The 22085-nt window shown below is 39.9% G+C and overlaps 1 protein-coding gene across 2 annotated transcripts in view; it reads left to right on the top strand.

The window, feature by feature from the left end:
• Positions 1-2116: 2116 nt before the first annotated feature.
• The window catches only part of creb3l2 (cAMP responsive element binding protein 3-like 2), a 38192-nt gene continuing 18223 nt past the window's right edge, over positions 2117-22085 (top strand). The window contains exon 1 of one of the 2 annotated variants that reach the window (XM_033615039.2): positions 2117-2538. In XM_033615039.2, the coding sequence (XP_033470930.2) occupies positions 2440-2538 (99 nt within the window). In that variant the 5' untranslated portion in view covers positions 2117-2439. The remainder of the gene's footprint in view (positions 2539-22085) is intronic. The other variant, XM_033615037.2, reaches the window with a different exon arrangement.

Below are 22085 nucleotides of genomic sequence, written 5' to 3'. Positions count from 1 at the left end.
TGATGTTCCGCTCCTGATTTCTGCTTTGTCACTCTCTTGTCAGTTGTTATCACACGTATCTGTTTATCATTTCCTTCCTGAGTAGTGACTTGTTGCTTTCAGCTCAGCACTGCAGGTTTATGTCTCTGTCTCTGCATCGTTCGCTATAATAGACCTTTTTTTTTTTTACCCCCCTCACAATATTGTTGCCTCCATGTTTGTGTCCATCTTCAGTCAGAGCATGTATATTTTAACCTCCCTGTGATGGTAATTTCACTTACAAAAGACTCAATAGAGGAGAAAATGGAGAAAAGTTGCCACTAAAATCAAATGTATAAACCTGAAATAATAAATATAATTAGTACAATAAAAACATTTCTATAAAAACAATAAAAACTTGTATTAAATGAAAAAATATGTGGAAAAACATGCGACATTTATTTAAAATTATTTTTATTATTTAATTCTGTCATCCTGTCACTGGTGGACGCTGATTGGCTGTGTCTGTGACATCAGAGGCGGGCCTTAGTCAAAGGTATTCTTGGCCCAAAGTTACTGGTCGCGGAGTTTCTAGAAGTCTTCCCTGATTGGCTGCGCCGCCTGTTAATCAAAGGCTCAGGGCTGCACGGTCGAACGGGCTTTAAACTGAGGAGTGATCTGATTGGTCGGGCAGCCGTTTGTGGGCGGGGTCTGTGAGTTTGGAAACCTGTGGATTCAGTTTAAAGAAACTGCGTCACTTTAACGGAATGAATCAGGGTGAGACCGGAAACGGGTGAAGCGGATTAAGAAAATAAAAGCTTCGAAATGTTTTTTGTCTCAACATTTGAAGCTAAACGGTTCAAATCAAAGTTTTACTTAAATAAATACAAACAAATTTGTCTCAGAGAGAAAAAAACACTTGAAAATACAGCTGGTTTTGGAAAGTATTTTTATTTTTTCTTTCCTTTTTAAAATAGTGAGGGTATTTTGACATACAAACACTTTAATTATATGTCTTATTTTTGAAAAAGTAGAAAACAGAAACAGAAAACAATTGTAAAAGGGTTGGTGCAATAAGCTTCGGATTTAGCCTACACTTTTTCTGTCAGCAAAACCTGCTTTGGTTTGTCACTGCTTCAAAAATCATTGTTGGTTTTTTTGTGTATGTATTTGAGATGTATAAGTAGGAAAACGACCAAAAAAAAAAACCCTAGCAAAACATAGGCTGTGATAACTGAATAAACTAAAATAACTGTAAATAAATTTGATAATAAAATTATTATCACAATAAATACCAAGAGGAGTAATTAAAATAAAAAAATATACATAGCATTACAACTTAAGGGATATTTTTTCTTGTGTCGACAGAGATGTGGTAATGACTGCACCTATATCGGAAAAATTTAAGGCTTAAACTAATTTTATAGTTAAAAAATATCAAAATTAGTTGTTTAACATAAAAAAACTCTTTCCTGACCTCAAAAACAGTTACTGATAGAACAACAGACCCCTCACCACAGGTCTCATTATGTAATTTAGTAGCTGTTCTGGAGCTTTTGATCATATAACATGATCTTCCTCAGCAAATAAAGCAGGAGTTTGCACAAATAGTTACGTCCGTTTTTTTTTGTAAGACACAAGTTTATTTTAGTATTTAAAATTTGCTTATTATTTTTATTTTATTTTACTTTATTAATTTTTATTTATTTAACAAAAAAAGCTATTTCTTGACCTCAGAAACTGTATTTTTTTAGAATACACAAGTTTATTTTAGTTTTTAAAAGTTGATTATTATTTTTATTTTATTTTATTTTATTTTATTTGTGTAGAACCCATCACCTGAAACGAGTTAAGGCTTTATTTTGAAATTCAGTACCGGAAGCTGTAGTTCATTAATGTAGGTATTTTGTTTCTAAAGTCATAGACAGCTGGAGCAGATGAATCACTCCACATTTTAAACCCTACGTTCAAACTCAAACTTCAAATGTTTTCTTCAGCCTTCATATAAACACATGAACTCTCTTTTTTATTTATTTCTGTAGTTTCTTCATTTTATTCTGAGTTTAATGTCTGATTTCTGATTTCTGTGTCTCTGTGACTCCGCCCACACATTCCTGTGTGTCTGGGCAGTGAGGAGGAGGAGGAGGAGGAAAGAAAAGGGAAGAGTAGCTGTAGAAAGCTGCCTGTGGACGCTGGACCGGAGAAGAGATGACAAACAACAACAACAACAACAACAACAACAACAATATTCACCTCCCATCTGCCTGCTGCAGCTCTCTGACATAACATACATTAATCCCTCACAGTCTGAACCAACCGGATCTTCCTCTGTTTGTTTCTCTTCTTCTTCTGCAACTTGTTGGGAACTTTTTGTTTTCTTTGCCGCAGTTGGATGTTTGGAGTTTCCAGTTTGACTACATTACAACTCTCAGCCGCATAAAGAAGAGCAAGAGGAGTGTGTGAGTGTGTCTGGAGGACATCATGGAGATCCTGGACAGTAGTGAACCGTTTCTACACTGGGACCGGAACCTGAGCGAGCTGTCTGAGGCTGGGGAGATCGACTGTGTGCTCTACACCAATGTAAGTCATCGATCAGGGATGGAGGGGAGAGGTGATCGATCAGGGCCTGGTGATTGGGGAGTTATCACCTTTATTTCACTTAAAGGAGGAGGAGGGGGAGGGCAGTGTGTCCAGTGTGTGTGTGTGTGTGTGTGTGTGTGTGTGTGTGTGTGTGTGAGAGAGAGTCAGAGTGTGTGTGCGTGGTACCCGGCTCTCCATTCACAACTTGAGCCTTGAGGTCCAGGATGCAAGTTAGACAGTTTTTCAGCCTCTTTAACCTATTTTGTCTTATTTTAGACACATTTTTGAGCAAAATGGTGACGAAGTATTCAAAATAACAGACACATAAAGTCCTAATTTAAACAGTAATGAGCACTGTGAAGGGATATATGAGAGGGGAAACCTGCATGAGCTCAGTTTACTCCAGGACTATAGTCGAGGGCTTGCCTGTTTCCATTTATCTATGATCAATTAAATGTCAAAAAAGCCTGTGAAAGTTCCTAGAGTCCAAGATTATTCCTTCAAATTGTTTATTTTGCTTAACTGCCAAATTGAAAACCCCAAAATGTTAAATGTAAGAGAGAAAAGTAGCACAAATTTACATTTAAAAAGCGTAACAGTAATTGAAATAAAGATGTGAACAATGGGTATGGATGCATCAGAGTGAAAAACCATCTGAACTGCTGCCACTAACAGTTATTATTCCCACTGTAAATGTCAGTTAAATGTCAAAAATAGTGGAAAATATTTGTTCAGTCTAACCGACTAGTCCCAAATCTCAAAATACTTCACAAATACACTGAGGAAAGTAGCAGATACTCACATGTGATGAGTGGGACATGGAGATTACTTGGCCTTTTTGCATAATATTAATTGAAATAAAGATGTGAACAATAGGTATGGATACATCAGAGTGAAAACCCAACTGAACTCACTTATAGGGCTGCCACTAATATTTTTTCCCTCTTATCTTAATTTAAATGTCAGTTAAATGTCAAAAATAGTGAAAAATGGCTATTGAAAGCCTTGACAAGTCCAAAACCTAAAGATTTTCGATTAAGTTAAATTTTTTTAAACGTAACACGAAGAAAAGAAGCACAAACTCACATGTGAGATGCTTATAATGGAAAATAATTGTCTTTTTGCATAACTTTAAATCAAATAAAGATGTGGACAGTGGATACATCAGAGTCCAAACCCACCTGAACTGACTCTAGGACTGCAACTAACAGTTATATTTTCCATTAATTGAGTGCCATAAATGTCAATTAAATGCCAAAAGTAGTGAAAATGGCCATTTACGGTTCCCAGGATCCGAGGTCCAAACCCCCAAAATATTCAATTTCATTTACTTTTTGATCATATAAAATTGAGAGAAGTAGCCGATACTCAAATGTGATGAGCAGGAAATTGAGGACATTTGGCCTTTTTGCACAAATTAATTGGCATAATGATGCAAACAATGGTTATGGATACAAACGAGTGAAACTTGCAACTAACTAACTAACTAATTGATTTTAAATGTCAATTAAATGTCAGAAATAATGAAAAATGTTCATTGAAAGTTCCCAGGATCCAAGATGATTTCTTAAAGCTGTTTTGCTGACCCCCCAGATATTTGATTTAATTGACATTTTGATCTTGTAAAATGGAGAAAAGTAGCAGATACTCACATGTAAGAAGCAGGAAATGGGAAATAGTTGGTGTCTATGCAAAAACTAATTGAAATAATCACGTGGACAATGGGTATGAAGACATCAGAGTCAAAACCCACCTGAACTCACTTTCGGACTGCAACTAATCCACTAATCAATTACTTTAAATGTCAGAAATAGTGAAAAATGCCCATTGAAAGCTCTAGGAGTCACAGGTAATGTCATCAAATGGTTCATTTTTCTTCATCTAAGCCTCCAAAACCCAAATAAATTCAGTTTAATTTCGTCATTTTTTTTATTTGAAGCAAAGAAAAGTAGCACTAACTCATATTTGATAAGCTGGAAATGGAGAAAATTTGGCCTTTGTGCTTCTTATATGACGAAAAAAGTTTTATTTTTATAATTATTTTTCAGTTAATTGACTAATTGTTTCAGCACGAGTTCAGAACAAAAGAAAACAACTTGCTCTTGAGGATGTGGAACTTGGAAATAAGCGTATTAATGAGCATTCATTCGTGTTTTTATTGGTGATTGTTGGTGTTTACACATGAGCTTATCACTCTGAAAAATACCTCATTCGACACTTTCTGTCTGGACCTTTTATAGCAAAACAAAAGTCATAGATGCTCCAAATAGAGAGACATTTTGGGAGCAGTGACTCTTTTTGAAATCACATTTTCCAAGTATACTAATAGCTTTTACACAAAGAGCCGTTCTATATTTTCTGTCAGTAATCACCAGTATTCTGCTAATGAGAGAATTCATCCATCTTCATCGGGCACCCCGACACTGATGGACTCCCCATTCCTGGTGCATATGTGCAATGTTAAAGCATGCATACAGGGAGAGGAGCTGGGTCCTCTACCTCAAGGAGACAGGGTTAAATATTTTGTGTATCACACGTTGAATCTAAAAATTAAATGTTTATATGTATATTTGTCCCATTACCAATAACAACACCAGCATCACCACGTTTTCTTAGAAGCACGTTACACAATCAGCATCTCCTCAGTAAAACCGCTTTAGGAGGCCTTTTGCCTGCAGTTATGTAACTTGAAGTGTGTGTTGAAGCCATATGTCTCTCCGTGGGTCGAGAGGAGAGTGTGTGAGGCTGTGTGTGGAGACGACGGGAGGGTGCGTTTGGGTGTACAGGGGAAAAATCCAGCTGGCTCACAGGACAGCAATCAGACACCACAGAGGCCTGTTGGGCCCTGAGACCAAGACAATACACACACACACACACACATACTCTCCTGTAGGAAAACCTGCAGACAGGTAAAGACTTGTATTAAAGTTCAGGCTGTGAATGCAGGTCTTTTAAACAAGTCCTGAGGCTACAATTCCTGTTGAATACCAGCAGTATCAGACCACTCACCTGCAGCTGCTGCTCTCGTGTACTGCAGGAAATTTTTGGGATAACGGGGAAAAATTACTGGATGTTTTTGGAGACTGTCTGCTGATCAATACTGTATTAAGTAACAAGAACAAAGAGAGAGAAATGATCCACAGGGCGACAGAAGATGATCAGCTAATGGCAAAAAAAAAGCAAAACAAGTTGAAGTTAAAGAGAAGCTGCTGAATCTCTGGTGGAAAGTACATTTACTTGAATACTTAAGTACAGTTTTAACCACTACTTAACATGAGTATACTTCTAGTCCACTGCATTTCAAAGGGAGATATTGTGCGTGGAAACAAAGCTTTTATTATTTTAATTTCACAGATAAGAAACAATAAGTTAGAAAGAAAAAGCCACTACAAAAATAGCATTTTAAGTCTGGCTTCATATGAGCAGAGGAAATCTCTGCTTGTCGCTAGGTTAATTTATACAATGTAAAATGCCATAGGCTTGTGCTAATAACGTTAGCATGTTGTATTTGTTTGAAAACGTGTTTAGTATAAGACAGTTGTTTTGTCAGTGAACCTTGTGAGCTGTAATGGAGCTGAATTTTGTAACGTTACCTTTGTTAAATGTTGCTGTTGTCCCTGGCTTCATATGAGTAGAGGAAAAGTCTGCTAGCCCCTAGGCTAATTTATACAATGTAAAATGCCATAGGCTTGTGCTAATAACGTTAGCATGTTGTATTTGTGGGGAAAATGTGTCCAGATAAAGACAAGTGTTTGTCTGTGAATGCTGCGAGTTATAGTGAAGCTGATTTGTGTACTTGTGTTTGAAATTGTCTCTATTAAGCCATGTTTAATGTGTGTTTAATGTGTGAACAGACACACCACCGCACAAGTATAAATGCCCACAATGGTGTAGGGTCTGCCGCACAAGTATAAATTCCAATTTAGTCAGACTTTGAGAAATTCAATATAGGTTGATTTCAGTTGGATTAACACGTGTACGTGTATCTTAACAGCCCAGTTGTACTCAGACTAACACAATAAATGGATTTCCTCTAATGCCATGCAAACGTACTGAATGATAACATTACTGTTTATTTAAAAGGAGTCTGGTGGGTTTGCTGATAGCGATTTCAGGGCTGTTTCTGGTGAAACAAAAAGGGTCTTACTGTTTAGGAAGAAGGTCTGTCTCTTTGGGGATTCTTTCAATAGGATGTCAGACACTTACAATAACAATCTGAGCCTCGGTGACAAAAATAGACTCTCTTAGTGGACATAAATTTGATGGTGCGATTAACCCTAGAATGGTTACACTGCAGCCTGTTTCGCTGCTACTCTCTGCAGCACTCACTCAATACTGGACCAGTTTCAGAAACTGTTGTTCCCATTAGTCACTTGGACACAGAAACATGGAAAATAAGAGTCCAGGCTGGAAAATACCAAACTTACACTTTAAAACTGAACCAAAGTTCCTCTCCAGGTTATTAATATAAGCCCTGCACTCCCTCGCATACCTACATCACACAAAGGCCAGGTTGTGTACAGCAGCAGCACTGTGATGCTCTTGTTAGTGAGGTGAATATTCTATATATAGTAAAGCATGAGCAGTATGTGTGTGAGTGTGTGTGAGGGTGCATGAAGACTGCAGTGTTTGAATCTCCAGCAGCTTGGGAAACAGACTGGAGTCTCTGTTGGGTCTCACTCTGACTTTCTCTCTCCGGGGGTTTGTTGACTTGAGATTCCTCACAACAATGTAAACCTTCTCAATCTGCAGCATCCTGTGAGGGATTCTCAAACCTGCTCTCATTGAGCAGACGTTCCTCCCGTCTCCGTCTCCGTGTCTGCGGCTTATATCATAATCAAGTTGATCAGGTTTTAGAATAATAACATAGTTTCACCGCTAAGGTGGAGTTCCTCTTTTGTCTGCATTTACGTCCAAAGCAATCCCTTCTGACATTGCAGTGAAGTCATAGCAGACATGTTTTAGCAACGTGACTTTAAAAATATCTTTTTTTTTCTACAGTTTTCCTCAAAAACCAAATCCAAATGCTTCCTGTTTGGCTAAATTAATAATTTACATAAAATAATTAATAAATTGCAAATACTAGGAATTCAAATTATGTTGCAACTGATGTCAAACATGGAGATTAGTGTTTCTTTTGAAATTAATCTCCCTCTTATTCAATATTACACTCTGGAGGATCTTGTCAGTCCAGTTTCTGTGGTGACGGTAAAGCATTTGCTTTCTTAAACCTGATGAATCTCCACACCAATGACTGATGCACAGCTGGGAGATAACTTCTTGTTCTGTATGTCTTGGTTTGACAGATTTGGGAAGCTTGGATTCCCGTTAGACAGTTCAGGAAATAGACAGAGACAGCAACAGCGAGCAAGTGGCTTTAAATCTAAGGGTTATTTCATGCACTTGTGCATACTTGTGTCTTTCAAAAAAAGTTTGGCGTGGTGCTGAGCACATGGTGTACTCATAGAGAGGAGAAGGAGAGGACACATGCAGAGGAAAAAGAGCATATTTGCTCTGCACATGCTCCGGGGCCTTCCAGCTATGTGTGTGCTTATGTAACGCACAGCATACCTGCAGATAAAGACTCACCTGTCACTATTAATCCAGCTATAATACAAGACTTTAATTAATATACATGATGATGATGGCTTTGACAGCTCATGTACATTTACTCTAGTATTGTACTTAAGTACTTGAGTATTTCCATTTTATGCATCTTTATTTCTGCTCCATCTCAGTTGATGTTGTACTTTTACTGCACTGCATTCGTCTCACAGCTTTAGTTACTTTTCAGATTACAGTTTGCATCCCCTTCCTGTTTGGTGTAAACACGTATCTCCAGAGGTGTTGATGCTGATTTTCTGCGATAAACTGAAAGATGAGTTGTTCCTTTATGTGTTGAGAAAATTCTCCTACTTCTTAATTTAGATAAACAGTACATAAACCCTCTTTTTTCTTTTTGTAACAGCTCAGTGGCCTAGTTGTAGAGTGTCTGCCCTGAGACTGGGAGGTCGTGGGTTCCGGGTCATACCAAAGACTATAAAAATGGGACCCACTGCCTCCCTGCTTGGCACTCAGCATCAGGAGTTGGGATTGGGGGGTTAGATCACCACATGATTCCCAAGCGTGGCCCCGCTGCTGCTCACCGCTCCCTCAGGGGATGGGTCAAATGCGGAGAACAAATTTCACACACTCAGCTGTGTGACAATCAGTAGGACTTTAACTTTAACTTTTTTCTAACACCATACAACAGCTCATATGATATCTAACAAATTGACGCCCCATGACTGGCAGCACCCTGTTACATTATTATCGTAAAGTTGCATCGTTAACGTTAAGTTACTTAGGTGGGGTTTAGGTAAGTTCCACAGGTTAGGTTTAGGAAAAGAAACATGGTTGGGCGTCATCACATTACGTACTTAAGTTAAAGTTATGTATTTAGTACATATGTTAAGTTTAGGAAAAGGAAAATAGTTGGGTGTCATCACATTATGTACTTAATGGAAAGTTACAAACTTAACGTAAAATTACATATTAAACAAAAAGTTACGTAGGTGAGGCTTCGGCAAGTAAAGTTACATAGGTTAAGTTTAGGTAAAGAAAATAAGTTGGGTGTCATCATGTTACGTACTTGAAGTTAAGTTACAAACTTAACATAAAGTTACATACTTAATGTAAAGTTACGTAGGTTAGATTTAAGAAAGGTTTTGTAGATTAGGTTTTGGAAATGAAACGTGGTTGAGAATTTTCACATAACGTATTTAATTTAAAGTTACGTACATAACTTAAAGTTACATACTTAACGAAAAGTTACATACCTAACACAAAGTAAAGTTACATCGGTTAAGTTTAGGAAAAGAAAAATAGTTGGGTGTTATCACATTACATACTTAACGTAAAGTTACGTAGGTTGGGTTTAAGAAAGTAAAGTTTCGCTGGTTAGGTTTTTGAAAAGGAACGTGTTTGGGCATCACCACATGTTAAACTTAAAGTTACGTACATCATGTAAAGTTACGTGGATTAGGCTGAGGCAAGTTAAGTTACATAGGTGAGGTTCAGGAAAAGAAATATGGTGATAACCTATCTTAACATAACTCAGAAGTTCTCTTGGGTTTACACGGGCATGAACACCGGTCCTCTGGGGGAAAGTCCTGTGTGTGTTTGACTCATCCACCACCTCAACCATCCTCCTTTTGCAGACTTTCACTCTTTTTAATACTTCTGTCTTTATTCCCGTCAGCACATTGTAGATCGCAACCGATTACTTGGGTTATACGAATTCTGGTGCATAAGGCTACTTTTTGTAGGTATACATACGAACAGTGCATGAGAACAGCCTGAATAGTAAACCACTGACAAGGAACATTTTATTGCACGACGACTATGTCTATACATTGAGTACATTTTACTGATAATACTTTTATACTTTAACTAGGACTTTGACTTGACTTTCACTAAAGTAAAGGATCTGAATACATCTTCCACCACTGAGCTCAGCACACACTCAGCACAGTGTTGAGAGCAAACACACATGGAGTCGAGGGTAAACATCTTGATCCATGTGCTCACAGTGCTCAGCCTGTTCTCCGTCGGGGCAGGGCATCCTGCTCGCCGGTGGCCTCGCTCTGTCTCTCTCTGAATGGTCCGTGTGTCTGTTGTGTCAGTGTGTAGGCAGAGACGGTCATTTAGTACACACACATATCTGCAATCACACAGCCAGCAGCCACAGTTTATATGCAGAAAATGAATAAATGACAATGTAATTTCACAACTGGTCACATTTTATTGCCAATCATAGGTCAAGTGTTGCTCTTGTCTGTATTTCAGTGTAACTCACGTTCCAGCAGTGGTGACAGGAGAAAAGTGTAATCTGAAAAGTAACTAAAGTTGTCAGACAAATGTTGAGCAGGAAAAGTAGCTTACAATATTTGCCTCTGAGATGTGGAGGAGTAAAAATATAAAGTTGCATAAATTGCAATACTGAAGTAGCACAAGAACCTGAACCATGTACTTGAGTAAACATACTTAGTTACATTCCATTAATGCATCCCAGTTGTGAATATTCCAACCAGACTAGCCTCTCTATTCATAACCCAGCTGAAGGAACGCATATATTGTGTATGATAATGAAGCACACAGTGTTATTACTGCAGGTGTGGTGCCGGATCTTCAAGTTGGTTCACTCAGAGTTGACTGTGTGAAACATACTACAGCAAATATTGATTATTAAATTAATTATTTTTAAGATACAGATGGAAATATGATATAAAGAATTCACAGATTTGATTCTGCTGCTTTTAGAAACTTAGTTAAAGTGTTTTTTATATAAAGTTAAATAGACAGGAAGGAGTACTGTGGGTTTTGAATGCGTCATTTGCCTCTAGTAAGTGATGTAAATTCAGAGTAAAGATATGCAAAATAAGTGTAGTCGCCACAGTTAAAAGAGTTGGATGGTTTCCACATGGCAGCAGTCCAGTACAGTACAGCGCACATGAGCTTGGGTGTATTAGTTTTTTAGTTTAAATAATCGGGAATCATCCGTCAGTATTTAAATTTGTCCAATAATTTGTTTTATGCTAACATTTGCTAATTAGCATGTTCACCTAAAATGCAAAAGATGGTGAATGTGGTTAACATACCTGTTCAGCATCAGTGTGTTGGCATTTTCTTTGTGAGCATGTTAGCATGCTGATGTTAGCGAGTACAGCATCACGGAGCTACTAGCATGGCTGTTAAATCTTAGTTTTCTTGGAAAATTACTGCTTATTTTGTTTTTATTGATTAGTTTCTGAAGTCTCTTCACTGGCTACACTCTGATAATTAGAGTTGCATATATATAGGCTACCAATACGAGAAATGTCTGATATGCAGCTAGCTTGGTTAGCCGACAAGTTGCCATGGAAGTAATCCTTCTCAGTTAGCTAAAAAAGCTAATCCACAGAGGATAATTTCTGGGTTTACTTTTGGTCCGACTCAAACTCTGTGTACACCTGGCATTAATATGTGATCTGTATTTTTAATATCCTACTTTGATAAGGAAAATCACGTTAATAGAGTGGTGCAGTGATAAACCCTAAAACCCAGAAATGAGTTAGCATTTTAGCACTCCTGAATGGGTTTTTGGTTAAATGCCTAAAATAAGGCCGGTGGTTAACACAAGCTTAAGAAACTTTCACTTTTTGTTCTATGACATAAAACATGTCAGGAAATACCCCACTCATGAACTTTGAAGCTTCTATGTGTCTTCAAAAAGGCGGTTGCCAACAAGTGGCTAAATTGGACTACAGAATGTCATCATGCCAAACGTGGTGTCACAGCCTTGTTGTGGTGGCGACGTTGGGTCATGCGAGTATGGTGTAGTTTGTTTGTAGCCTAACGTTACCTTTTTTACTTCTTGTGACTGCATTAAGCTTCAAAAATCATAAAAGCGGTGTTCATCTGAGATTATCTCGCTGAACAAAACATGTAAGTATCATAAACTTTTGTTTGCTGCAGAGCTTATTTTCTGCAGCCCAATAGAAAAAATACCATTGGCTTTTTGATAAGGGAACCAAGGCGATGCTAAAATCTGCGTCAGCCTACAGAAGATCATTCCTGTTACGCTCTATACATGTAACACAACCTCTTCATGCTAGCCTAAGCAGAATTTCTTTTTAAAAAGTTAGACATTTCAGGTAAATTACTTTGCTAAACTTTGATAGGGTCCTTCAGTGATGTAGTGGTAGTCGATGAGGTGGGTGTAGGTGGGTAACCGAGGAGGAAGTGGGCATACTCTTCTGTATATTCCAATATCTTTTTGGCTAACAGGTGGGTATACTGTAAAAGGCTAGAGAAAGAGGTGGATAGGCCTATACCTTGTATACCTGTGTAAACCCTCCACTACACAAGAGTGCTCATAAGCAAGGGGGCAGCCCTTGGATAAGTGCCCCAAGCAGTTTCGGGTACCGTGCCTTGCATAAGGGCACCTCGGCAGTGCCCAGGAGCATTAACCAGCACCTCTCCAATTACCAGTCCACACTCTGTGTTTCTGTATGGGAACTTGAACCAGTGACACTCTGGTTGCCAAGCCAAGTCCCCACGGACAGATTGGTGTCTTGGGGTCTGAAGGCTTCTTCTGAGGTTTTTCCACCTTGTTCAGATTAAACATGGCAAATGAACCAATATCTGTCTCCAACATACCTCTTTACTCACGCTAACAATGCCTTAATGGAAACCACCTTGCTGTCCTGAACTCTTTTGGCTTTAGAAAGTGACAGCGGGTCGACACATGGCGTGCACATGAAGGATAAGTTTTTTCTAATTTTCCAAATCTGATGCAACTTTTCTCCTGACTTTGAAAGTGGACTCAAGTTGTGCTGCAGGCAGGCAGCCATTTGAGAGCAAAAAGCGAAGGTAGTAATCAGTGCGTGAGGGATCATTATGGAAAATCCACAGGAGCCTTCATTCTCCGAGGCAAAGCTAAATTTACCCCCTCTGTCTGTATTTCTGTCTGTCTCTCTTGATTCGGCATTTCCCCGTCCCCCATCTGCCCCCTCCGGGTTTGCTTTAGGCTCCATAAAAGGTTTTAAAAGGATGTGTGTGAGCTTGTGTGTGCGGTTAGCAGGGTGTGGGCGTAATATCCCAGTGAGTTGCTTGTACACCCAGCCCTAAAATGAGCCTGGAAGCAGTTTTGTGTAGTTGCAGGGTGGTGAAAATGCAGTGAACTCACCGCTCTTTGTTTTGTCTTGTACATAAAAGATGCCGAGGTTGAATTCTGAGTTATGGTTTATAGTCTCAGGGTATGGACTCAAAAAATATCCATGCTATAGACTTTAAAGTTGCAAAATAAACAGAACTTTCATCATATTTAGTTTTTGGGGCTTTGTGCATGAGCTTTATTGTTGGAAACATCAAAGTGTTTAAAGCCTGTAAACTGCTTATTAAACAGTAAGGTGTATGAGCTGTGAAACCCGCTCAACTTTGATGTCTTTTATGGATGTTGGAGCTCATATCCTGACTTAAAATGAACCATCAAGACCAGTTCAATACAGAAACCTCTCCATCCGCTGGCTAGTTAACCTTTCACCTCTCTGTCCAGCCCTCCTCCTCTTCAGTCACTCCTCCAGGGTGAGCTGAGAGATGGAACGAGTCGGCTCCTGCTCAGAAAGCCAGAAACTTCTCAGTTTCTCCTGTTTAACCACCCTACCCTTTACCTCCTTGTTTCTCTTCCTGATTTTGTGTACTATCTTTTGTTTGCTCTCTGACTGTTCCTTTGTTTTTCCATCTGTCCTTCATCTGTTTGTCTTTTTATTTAACCTTTTTTTTTTTAGTCCTGGACCTATTATGCTCATTGTCAGGGTCATACTTGTATTTTGGTTTCTGCTAGAACATGTTTACATGCTTTAATGTTCGAAACAACCTTGTTTTCTTCATGTTGTCTACCTGTATTCACTCTGTCCAAAACTCCCATTTTAAATGGGATTTATAATTCTGCGTCAAACCGTTGGCGTAGAGCCTACGCCGTACACCGACGCAGACCTCCTGTCTATTTCTGTAATCTGAAACCATTTCCCTCAGTGGAAACAAAGCTTCCATTTACTTTACTTTCACAGATAAGAAACAATAAATTGAGAAGACAATAAAGCCTCCACAAAAATAGCATTTTAAGTCTTGTGTGTGATTTATCCTGGCTTCATATGAGTAGAGGAAAAGCCTGCTAGCCGCTGGGCTGATTTTTGTAATGTAAAATGCCATAGGCTTGTGCTAAAACATTAGCATGTTGTATTGGAAGATCCACTCAGCATGTTGAAGCATCCTTGGGCAAGATACTGAACCCCAAATTACTCCTGACGACTGTTCCATCAGTGTGTGAGTGCGTGTGAGTGGTTTAGCAAGTGGCACCATGTATGGCAGCCTCGACCACCACTGTGTGAATGTGTCTGTGTGAATGGGTGAATGTGACATGTAGTGTAAAAAGTGCTTTGAGTGGTTGGAAGACTAGAAAGCCACTGTACAAGTGCAGGTACCATTTATGATTTACCTTATTTTCCAACCTTGATAAATACATGTCACACAGCTGCACACTGAACGTTGCTGTTGGTGTGGAATCGTTCGGAGCAATACCTCTTGTGCCTGATTTGGGGCACTGTTGGCCACCAAGCATCGTTAGCTTCTTGGAATACTGTAATGTGTTGTCATTGTTTCTGTTGGACCGCTTCACTTCCCTGTTAACTTGCTTTGCTGTGGCTTCAACGGTGGGAAGGAAGATCTGATGTCTGGGTGACTTTTATCAGCTATCTCAGAGAGCAGACAAATGGTAAACTCACTAAAATTACTTAAATCCATCGTATCAATAGTCATATCAACATTTTAAAACCAAAACAGGTCAAGTCATGCTCAACATCTCTGCATTCCTCTAAAAGAACAACTCTCCATCACACCTTCTCTCTTGCATGAACCTTTTCATTCGAAGAGACATGAACAAGCCCATTCATCCATGCAAAGTTCAGCGTGTGTGTGTGTGTGTCTGTGTGAGTGTGTGTGTGCGTGTGTGTGTGTGTGGGTGTGACTTGACATTCAAGCATGCCTTTACTTGGCAAGCATCCGCCTTAACGGAGGAATTAAGATCAGACAAGCAAGCCCAAACAAGTTTCCCGGAGTGTTTGTACTTTCCAGGGATTAAGACCATCTCTATGGGGTACTCAGCAAGAGCGGCATTGACCCAGTTTTTTACCCAGAATCCAGCAGGAGGTGGAGGCAGGAGTCCTTCAGTGAAAAATGTAGTCTCGACTGATCTTAACAACAAATGTTTGGAGGAATAACCCTGCAGCAAACAACCACATAAACACAATGACAGCACTCGAGAGAAGATTGAGGTGAGCTTTGCTTTCTTTACATCTTCTCGCATGGAGTCTTACGTAAGCTGATGTGATTTACAGGTGACTCTTGTTTAGTTAAAGTGATTTAAAGTTGAGACAGTTGATGGAAATTAAGAGGAGAGAAGGAGCAGTTTGTGTTGGCGAAAGAAAATGTAAAAAAGAAAACAAAAAAGGAGGGCTGGGAAAGGGTTGAGTGAGTTCAGTAACTAATGGTACTTGATGACTGGTCAGTGTTACAGTGTAGAGATGGAAAAAGTTATTCATGTGAGTGTGTGTGTGTGTGTATGTTGACCCAGTTTATGACGAGCACACACACTCAGGATGAGAGAGAGGGAGGGTCAGAGACATGAGAAGACAGCTGTGCTTGTTTTTGACACAAACAGTCTCAGCTGTGTTTGAGGACAGGAAGTCTAGAGGCGGACCAAACTTTGATTTGATGATAGTTTGCCAATTTTTATTATGAAACACTTAACTTGGATTTGTTATGGAGCTTTAAATCATACTTTAAACTGATCAAAACGTCCCAGCACAATAATTTCATCAACGTCAAGTTAAAGACAAAGTCAGGTTTCACTCTTTTGTTTTTATTGTCTGCAAATCCCATAAGACCAAAACAAACAATGGGCTTCCATCTCTTTGAACTTTCTGACTTCCTGTTAGTAGCACTCAGCCTCGATCCCATTGGTTCTCTTTATTCATTTTGGGAATAAATTGACTTTTGGAACTTGCTGAGAGGTAGATGAGAGAATTGATACCACTCCCATGTCTCAGCCCAGTCGCCAGAACAAAATATTGGCATTGTACCTTTCTGCAAACCATGGACACATTACATTTTCACCTTTCATTGGTATCGTCTCGACGTTTATAAAGTGACCTAGTCTGTGAGCTGAGTTTGTCATGCTAATAGCGTTAGCATGTTGTATTTGTTTGGAAAATGTGGTTAGTATAAGACTGTTGTTTTGTCAGTGAACCTTGTGAGTTGTAATGGAGCTGAATTTTGTAACATTACCTTTGTTAAATGTTGCTATTGTCCCTGGGTTTATATGAGTAGCGGAAAAGTCTGCTAGCTGCTAGGCTAATTTATACAATGTAAAATGCCATAGGCTTGTGCTAATAACATTAGCATGTTGTATTTGTTTGGAAAACATGTTTAGTATAAGACAGCTGTTTTGTCAGTGAACCTTGTGAGTTGTAATGGAGCTGAACTTTGAATCGTCTCCTTTGTTAAATGTTGCTGTTGTCCCTGGTTTTATATGAGCACAGGAAAAGTCTGCTAGCTGCTAGGCTAATTTATACAATGTAAAATGCCAACGTTAGCATGTTATATTTGTGGGGAAAATATGTCCAGATAAAGACAAGTGTTTGTCTGTGAATGCTGCGAGTTATAGTGAAGCTGATTTGTGTACTTGTGTTTGAAACTGTCTCTATTAAGCCATGTTTAATGTGTGTTTAATGTGTGTTTTGAATCAACTAAACTTTACAGCACAGAAACCCCGCCGCCGACTAGTGCAGAATGACACAGACACACCACCGCACGTCAACTATGCTGTTGTGAGCATTTACACAAATGCTCACAACGGCGTAGTTGATGTGCTTAGGCTACAGCGTAGCGTCTGCCACACAAGTATAAATCTGTTGCATGTCCCCTGAACATAGGGTCTAGAGATCAGCCTACCCTCCACATTGACTCTTGATCCAGAGTCTGGGAACCTTTGTTAATTACACCGTGGGTGGGTGCTACCAGACAGCCACCCAACTGTTAACAGTGTTCACCAAGATCATGTTGTGATTAAATTAAAAAATGGCTCTTTATACTCTAGTGAGCAGCAGGATGGTGTATGTGGGCATGAGTCAGAGTAATCAACGGAGTGTGGGTTCATAGCAATGAAGGAACATGTCAGCCAGTTCAACAGTGTGGCTCACTGATGTGTTTTTAATAGTTTTATGGCAGCAAAGGGGCTCTATGGCACAGAGGAAGGAGATATATCAAGATTTGATACACACACTCATTGTTGGTTTTGGTCTTTTCATGGGGTTTGTTGACGATACGAAATTGAGAACACTGCTTTGAAACGTATTCTTAGTATTTTATAGATATAAAAGCGTAATATCAGCCTAAAATTCGGGTGTTTTCAAACCAACCCTGGTGAAGTCATTGTGTAACATCTGGAGGGTCAGTGTGTGTTGGGATGTGTGTGGGAACAGTGGGGGTTGTACTCTGTGATTGGTCAGACAGACCAGGACTGGAAAGTTTGTGTTGCTGTGTGTGTGTGTGTGTGTGTGTGTGTGTGTGTGTGTGTTTTGGGGGTAGGATTTTGAACTTTTGGGAAGCTTCAGGAGCCAGACTGTAGGAGGGGATTTTACAAGAAGGGGGACCTATGAGGAGGAGAAAATGAGTCCATTTTCCATTTGTCATCCTGTGGGTCTGTTTTTCTTTATCGTCTCTGTCGGAGGCCTCTTCTGCTCATCTCTATTCCTACCTCACAAACACACACACATACATGCACTCTAATATCAGCGGTGTGTCCCTCAGATAACGGCTGACTCATACATTTGAACTTTGACTCGGTATCTCTTTGTCTCCGCTGTGACACTTCCTATTTTTAACACACTTCCTGTCATGACTCTGCATACACTCTGACTGCCTTTAATCAAGCTTTAAATGTTAATGAGACTGAAAGAAGGTCACAGGCCTCGGTGCTAAACAGGAAATGGGCATTTATGTGTGGAATCTGCTGTGCTTTCTGTCACATTCAGACGCTGTGTGTTTATGTATATCTGTCCTCACCCTGTAGGGTGGAGAGTAAACACTCGCAGCTGGATGTCACGCCTACTGTTATTCTCTCTCACATCCTGTTGTTTACATCTGTTAACCATCTCTCCACCCCCATTTCTGTTTAAAGAAAGAGGTCAGATACGCTATATGATAATACCAAGGCAGATGTTTATGTCTTTTTATAAGTATTTGGCAAAGGGTTACAGGCTGGAATTGAACCCATGGCCACTGCAGCAAAGACACTGCCTTTGTACACGGGGTGCCCGCCCTACCTACTGAGCTACTAGGTGCTCTTAGAGGTGGTAAAATGTTAATGTTTTGTGCTGTAAGGTGTTAACATGCTGAAACATAGTGCCCTCTGCCCACCCTCTGGTCTCCACTGGTAGCTAGCTTACGTTTTTCTGGCCTGCTCGGCACTGTGCATCACCTGCGCTGGGTGGGAGCAAGCTAGTGGCAGTGCTCATCTGGTAATTACAGCTGGAAACATGGTACCACCTTCTGGTCCAGCCTCAGTGGGTAAGCAGCTTCATTTTGAGTTGCTAAACCCCTTTAGCGACTTTAGCGATTGTAATACCCCCTTTCCACTAAAATTAGCGCTGTAGGCTGGTTTTTGAAACACGAGAAACTGGTATAAATAGGCTACAAACTTATTCCCCTTTGCCAGTAGACTAGAGCTGGGTATGCAACTCTTTTTCTTTTGCTGGTTTGTCATGTTTGACGTCACGAGCGGCCAGAAAACAGGTTAGTAAACAGCAGAAAGCAGCATGGAGGCCAGTGGGAAATGTTCATGAGGTTACCTTTATTTATATATCTCTAACTTATTCAGTCTCTCTTTTCAACTTAGTAAAGTCTAATTTGGAGCAATGCTGCCAGATGGTATTTTGTGGTCGCAGGTCATTTCATCTCGTTGGTAAAGAGGCTAAAACTCGGATCGGAGACGATAAATACCCGTGGCTACTGCAGACTCATTTGATCCAAGTGTGAATGCCGATTGTAACCTTTGCCGTCACACGCCAAAGCCAGATGTTAGCTGGCTTTGGTGTGTTTTCGTGCAGTGGGAAAGAGGCTTTTATCATGTTAGCATCAGCAGCAGTGCTTACAGTGCTAACAGAGCAAACAGTGATACATAGCTAACAATGCTAAAGGGGGGTTTTGGCTTAAAATTTAGTTGCTTACTCACCAGTGTGACCCGGGGGGAGACCAGAGGATGGGTGCAATGTTTCCACAATGTCGCTGTTGAGTCAGGATGGCGTTACTAGCGACACTCGCAGAATGAGCGCCGCTGCTAGCTAGCCTCCACCAGACTCAGTTTATGCACGGTGCAGTAAACTGAAGAGTAGAAAAATGTACCTATAGACAGTCAAATATTCACAGCTGTTAACTGATTAACACATAATCAGTGACATCCCTATTTAATGCAAGTTTTTGTTTTACACATACTGAATGCTAGATGTGGACAACAGTGCGGTAGTACCAGATTTCTTTGTTTTTTTTATGGTACAAAAACAGCCTACACCTCTAACTGATCAGTCACTGTGACCTTTGACCCCGCTCAGACAGGAGAATCTGCCTTGAGGGTTGGGTGGGTATTCGCCTCAGCATTCACCAGAACAGGTGTGGGCATTGATTCATGGATAACGAATCTAATCATGTCTGGATTTCCCTATTAGCTAAAAACTTGCAGGAGATTCTTTGCTGCTTTTCTTCCTTCCATGAATGTGCTGCTTTTTCCTGGTGCTCTTATCACATTCTTGATTTGCAGATACGTTCGGCAAATCGAGCTGTCTGGATTGATGTCTAGAATCTGGGTCGGGGAATGCATGTGTTTATCCCTGTGAGAACCACTTCGAGTCTCCCTTGCAAGGAGGGCATTTCTTTGAAGCGAGGTCATTTGCTGAGATGAGACATTACGGAACGAATGATGTCAACAAGACAGATGTGTGTTTGTCCGCACGTGGAGACACGACACAGCCTGAGACTGTAAGCAATGCGTTAGAAATGATGGTGTGACACATAAAGCTGGACTCTGTTAGTGCGCCAACACAGTCCAGACATGAAGCCTTGGTGCTGAGCTCCTCCTGCAGCCTCCCCCCTCCAGATAAGACCCAGATAGCAGAAGCCCTCCAAGGCCTGGGATGTGTCTTATTATGCTGACACAAACAATATCAATGCCACAGCCTCGTGTCTGAGTGCTGTTACAACAGGTGATAAGTGGTTCCAAAGTGATATATATATAGTCCTGTAAACTATCAGGGTAATCTAATGCAAACACATAATAAGTTTGGTTGTTTTAAAGGATTTGTTTTGGCTCATTCAGGTGCAGTTTGTGTTGGATTTGATCGCACATACCTGACTAATGTCTCAGCATTCAGCAGCTGTTTTTCATGCTTGTTGATCTTGGATTGATATTCATAGTCTGCAAAGACTGAATCCAAATGACCTTGCTGACTTTTTTAACCTGATATTCAGACTGAAACGACTTTTTTTTGTACCATTCTTCACTCAGTCTGATGTCCTTGGTTGCCAATTTCTGTTTTGGACAGGGTGCTTTATTTTGGCCCAACCAAAATATTAAGTCGCCAGAATAAAGTGTTTGCAATGTATGGTTTTGCAAATTACAAATATGTTACTTTAGGACATTTCCAGCCGTGTTTATAGCAACAAAAGCGGGCGTATGTTAACAAATGTCTGGGTCATCTCCAGTTGTGTTTGTAGCGACAAAGCAGGAATTTTTAACAAAAGGTTGGGACATTTCAAGCTGTGTTTATAGCAACAAAAGTGGGCACATTTTAATGAAAGTCCAGGACATTTCCAGCAGTGTCTGTAGCAACAAAAGTAGGTGTTTTTCAATGAGCGATTCGGACATTCTCAGCAATTTTTGCAGCAACAAAAGCTGATTTTTTTTAACAAGAGGCAGGGACATTTTCAGCCATGTTTGTAGCGACAAAAGCGGGTATTTTTTAACATGAGGCTGAGACATTTCTAGCCATGTTAGTAGCAACAAAGCACGTATTTTTTAACAAAAGGTTGGGTCATTTCCAGTCGTGTTTGTTGCAACAAAAGCGGGTACTTTTTAACAACAGTTTGGGACATTTTCAGCACTGTTTGTTGCGACAAAAGTGGGTGTTTTTTTAACAAGAGATCCAGACATTTCCAAAAGTGTTTGTAGCTGCAAAAGCAGGTATATTTAATGAGAGGGTGGTACATTTCCAGCAGTGTTTGTAGCAACAAAAGTGGGCATATATTAATGAAAAATTGGGACATTTCCAGCCATGTCTGCAGTGACAAAAACAGTTATTTTTTAACAAGAGGTTAGTACGTTTCCAGTAGCAACAAAATAAAGTATTTTTAAAAATGAGAGGCCAGATCATTTCAAACCGTGTTTGGGGGGGCAAAAGCCAAAACATGGTGTTTTTCTAACTAAGTAGTTACTGTGCCAGAACCTAACCACATGCTAACCACAGTGTCACAATATAAATTAGAAATGTTAAGAAACATGAAGTTTCAACATATCCGTTAGCATCTAGCTCAAAACCCAGCTGAGCCTATGCCAAAGTTAAGAAGACGCAGGTTTCATCTGTTAAAAAGTTGAGGCTGCAAAGGTGAAAATGAGATCCTGAATGACCACATCACAGTGGATAAAACTTTTATCCTACATTAGCAACATGTAGCAACAAATTACAAATCTTTGTGTGGTGTAAACTGCTCTAAAACTTTCCTGGCCCTGTGTGACTTTTTGAACTCAAGGTTATTCACAAGTTGTCGTGTCGAGTTGTATTTAGCACCAGTGAAGGAATCCCTGCGGCTCTGCAGATGAAGTTTCTACACATGTACTTCAGCTAATTGCTGAAACAGCTTGCATGCATTGTTAGCATTCCAGCAGATGTGTACTGCACTTTGGCTCCCAGCTTCAG

The sequence above is a fragment of the Epinephelus lanceolatus genome, chromosome 23 (genome assembly GCF_041903045.1).
Source record: "Epinephelus lanceolatus isolate andai-2023 chromosome 23, ASM4190304v1, whole genome shotgun sequence".
Taxonomy (NCBI): Eukaryota; Metazoa; Chordata; class Actinopteri; order Perciformes; family Serranidae; genus Epinephelus; species Epinephelus lanceolatus.
Note: the sequence above shows the minus strand (reverse complement) of the source record. Positions and strands in the feature narration are given on the sequence as shown.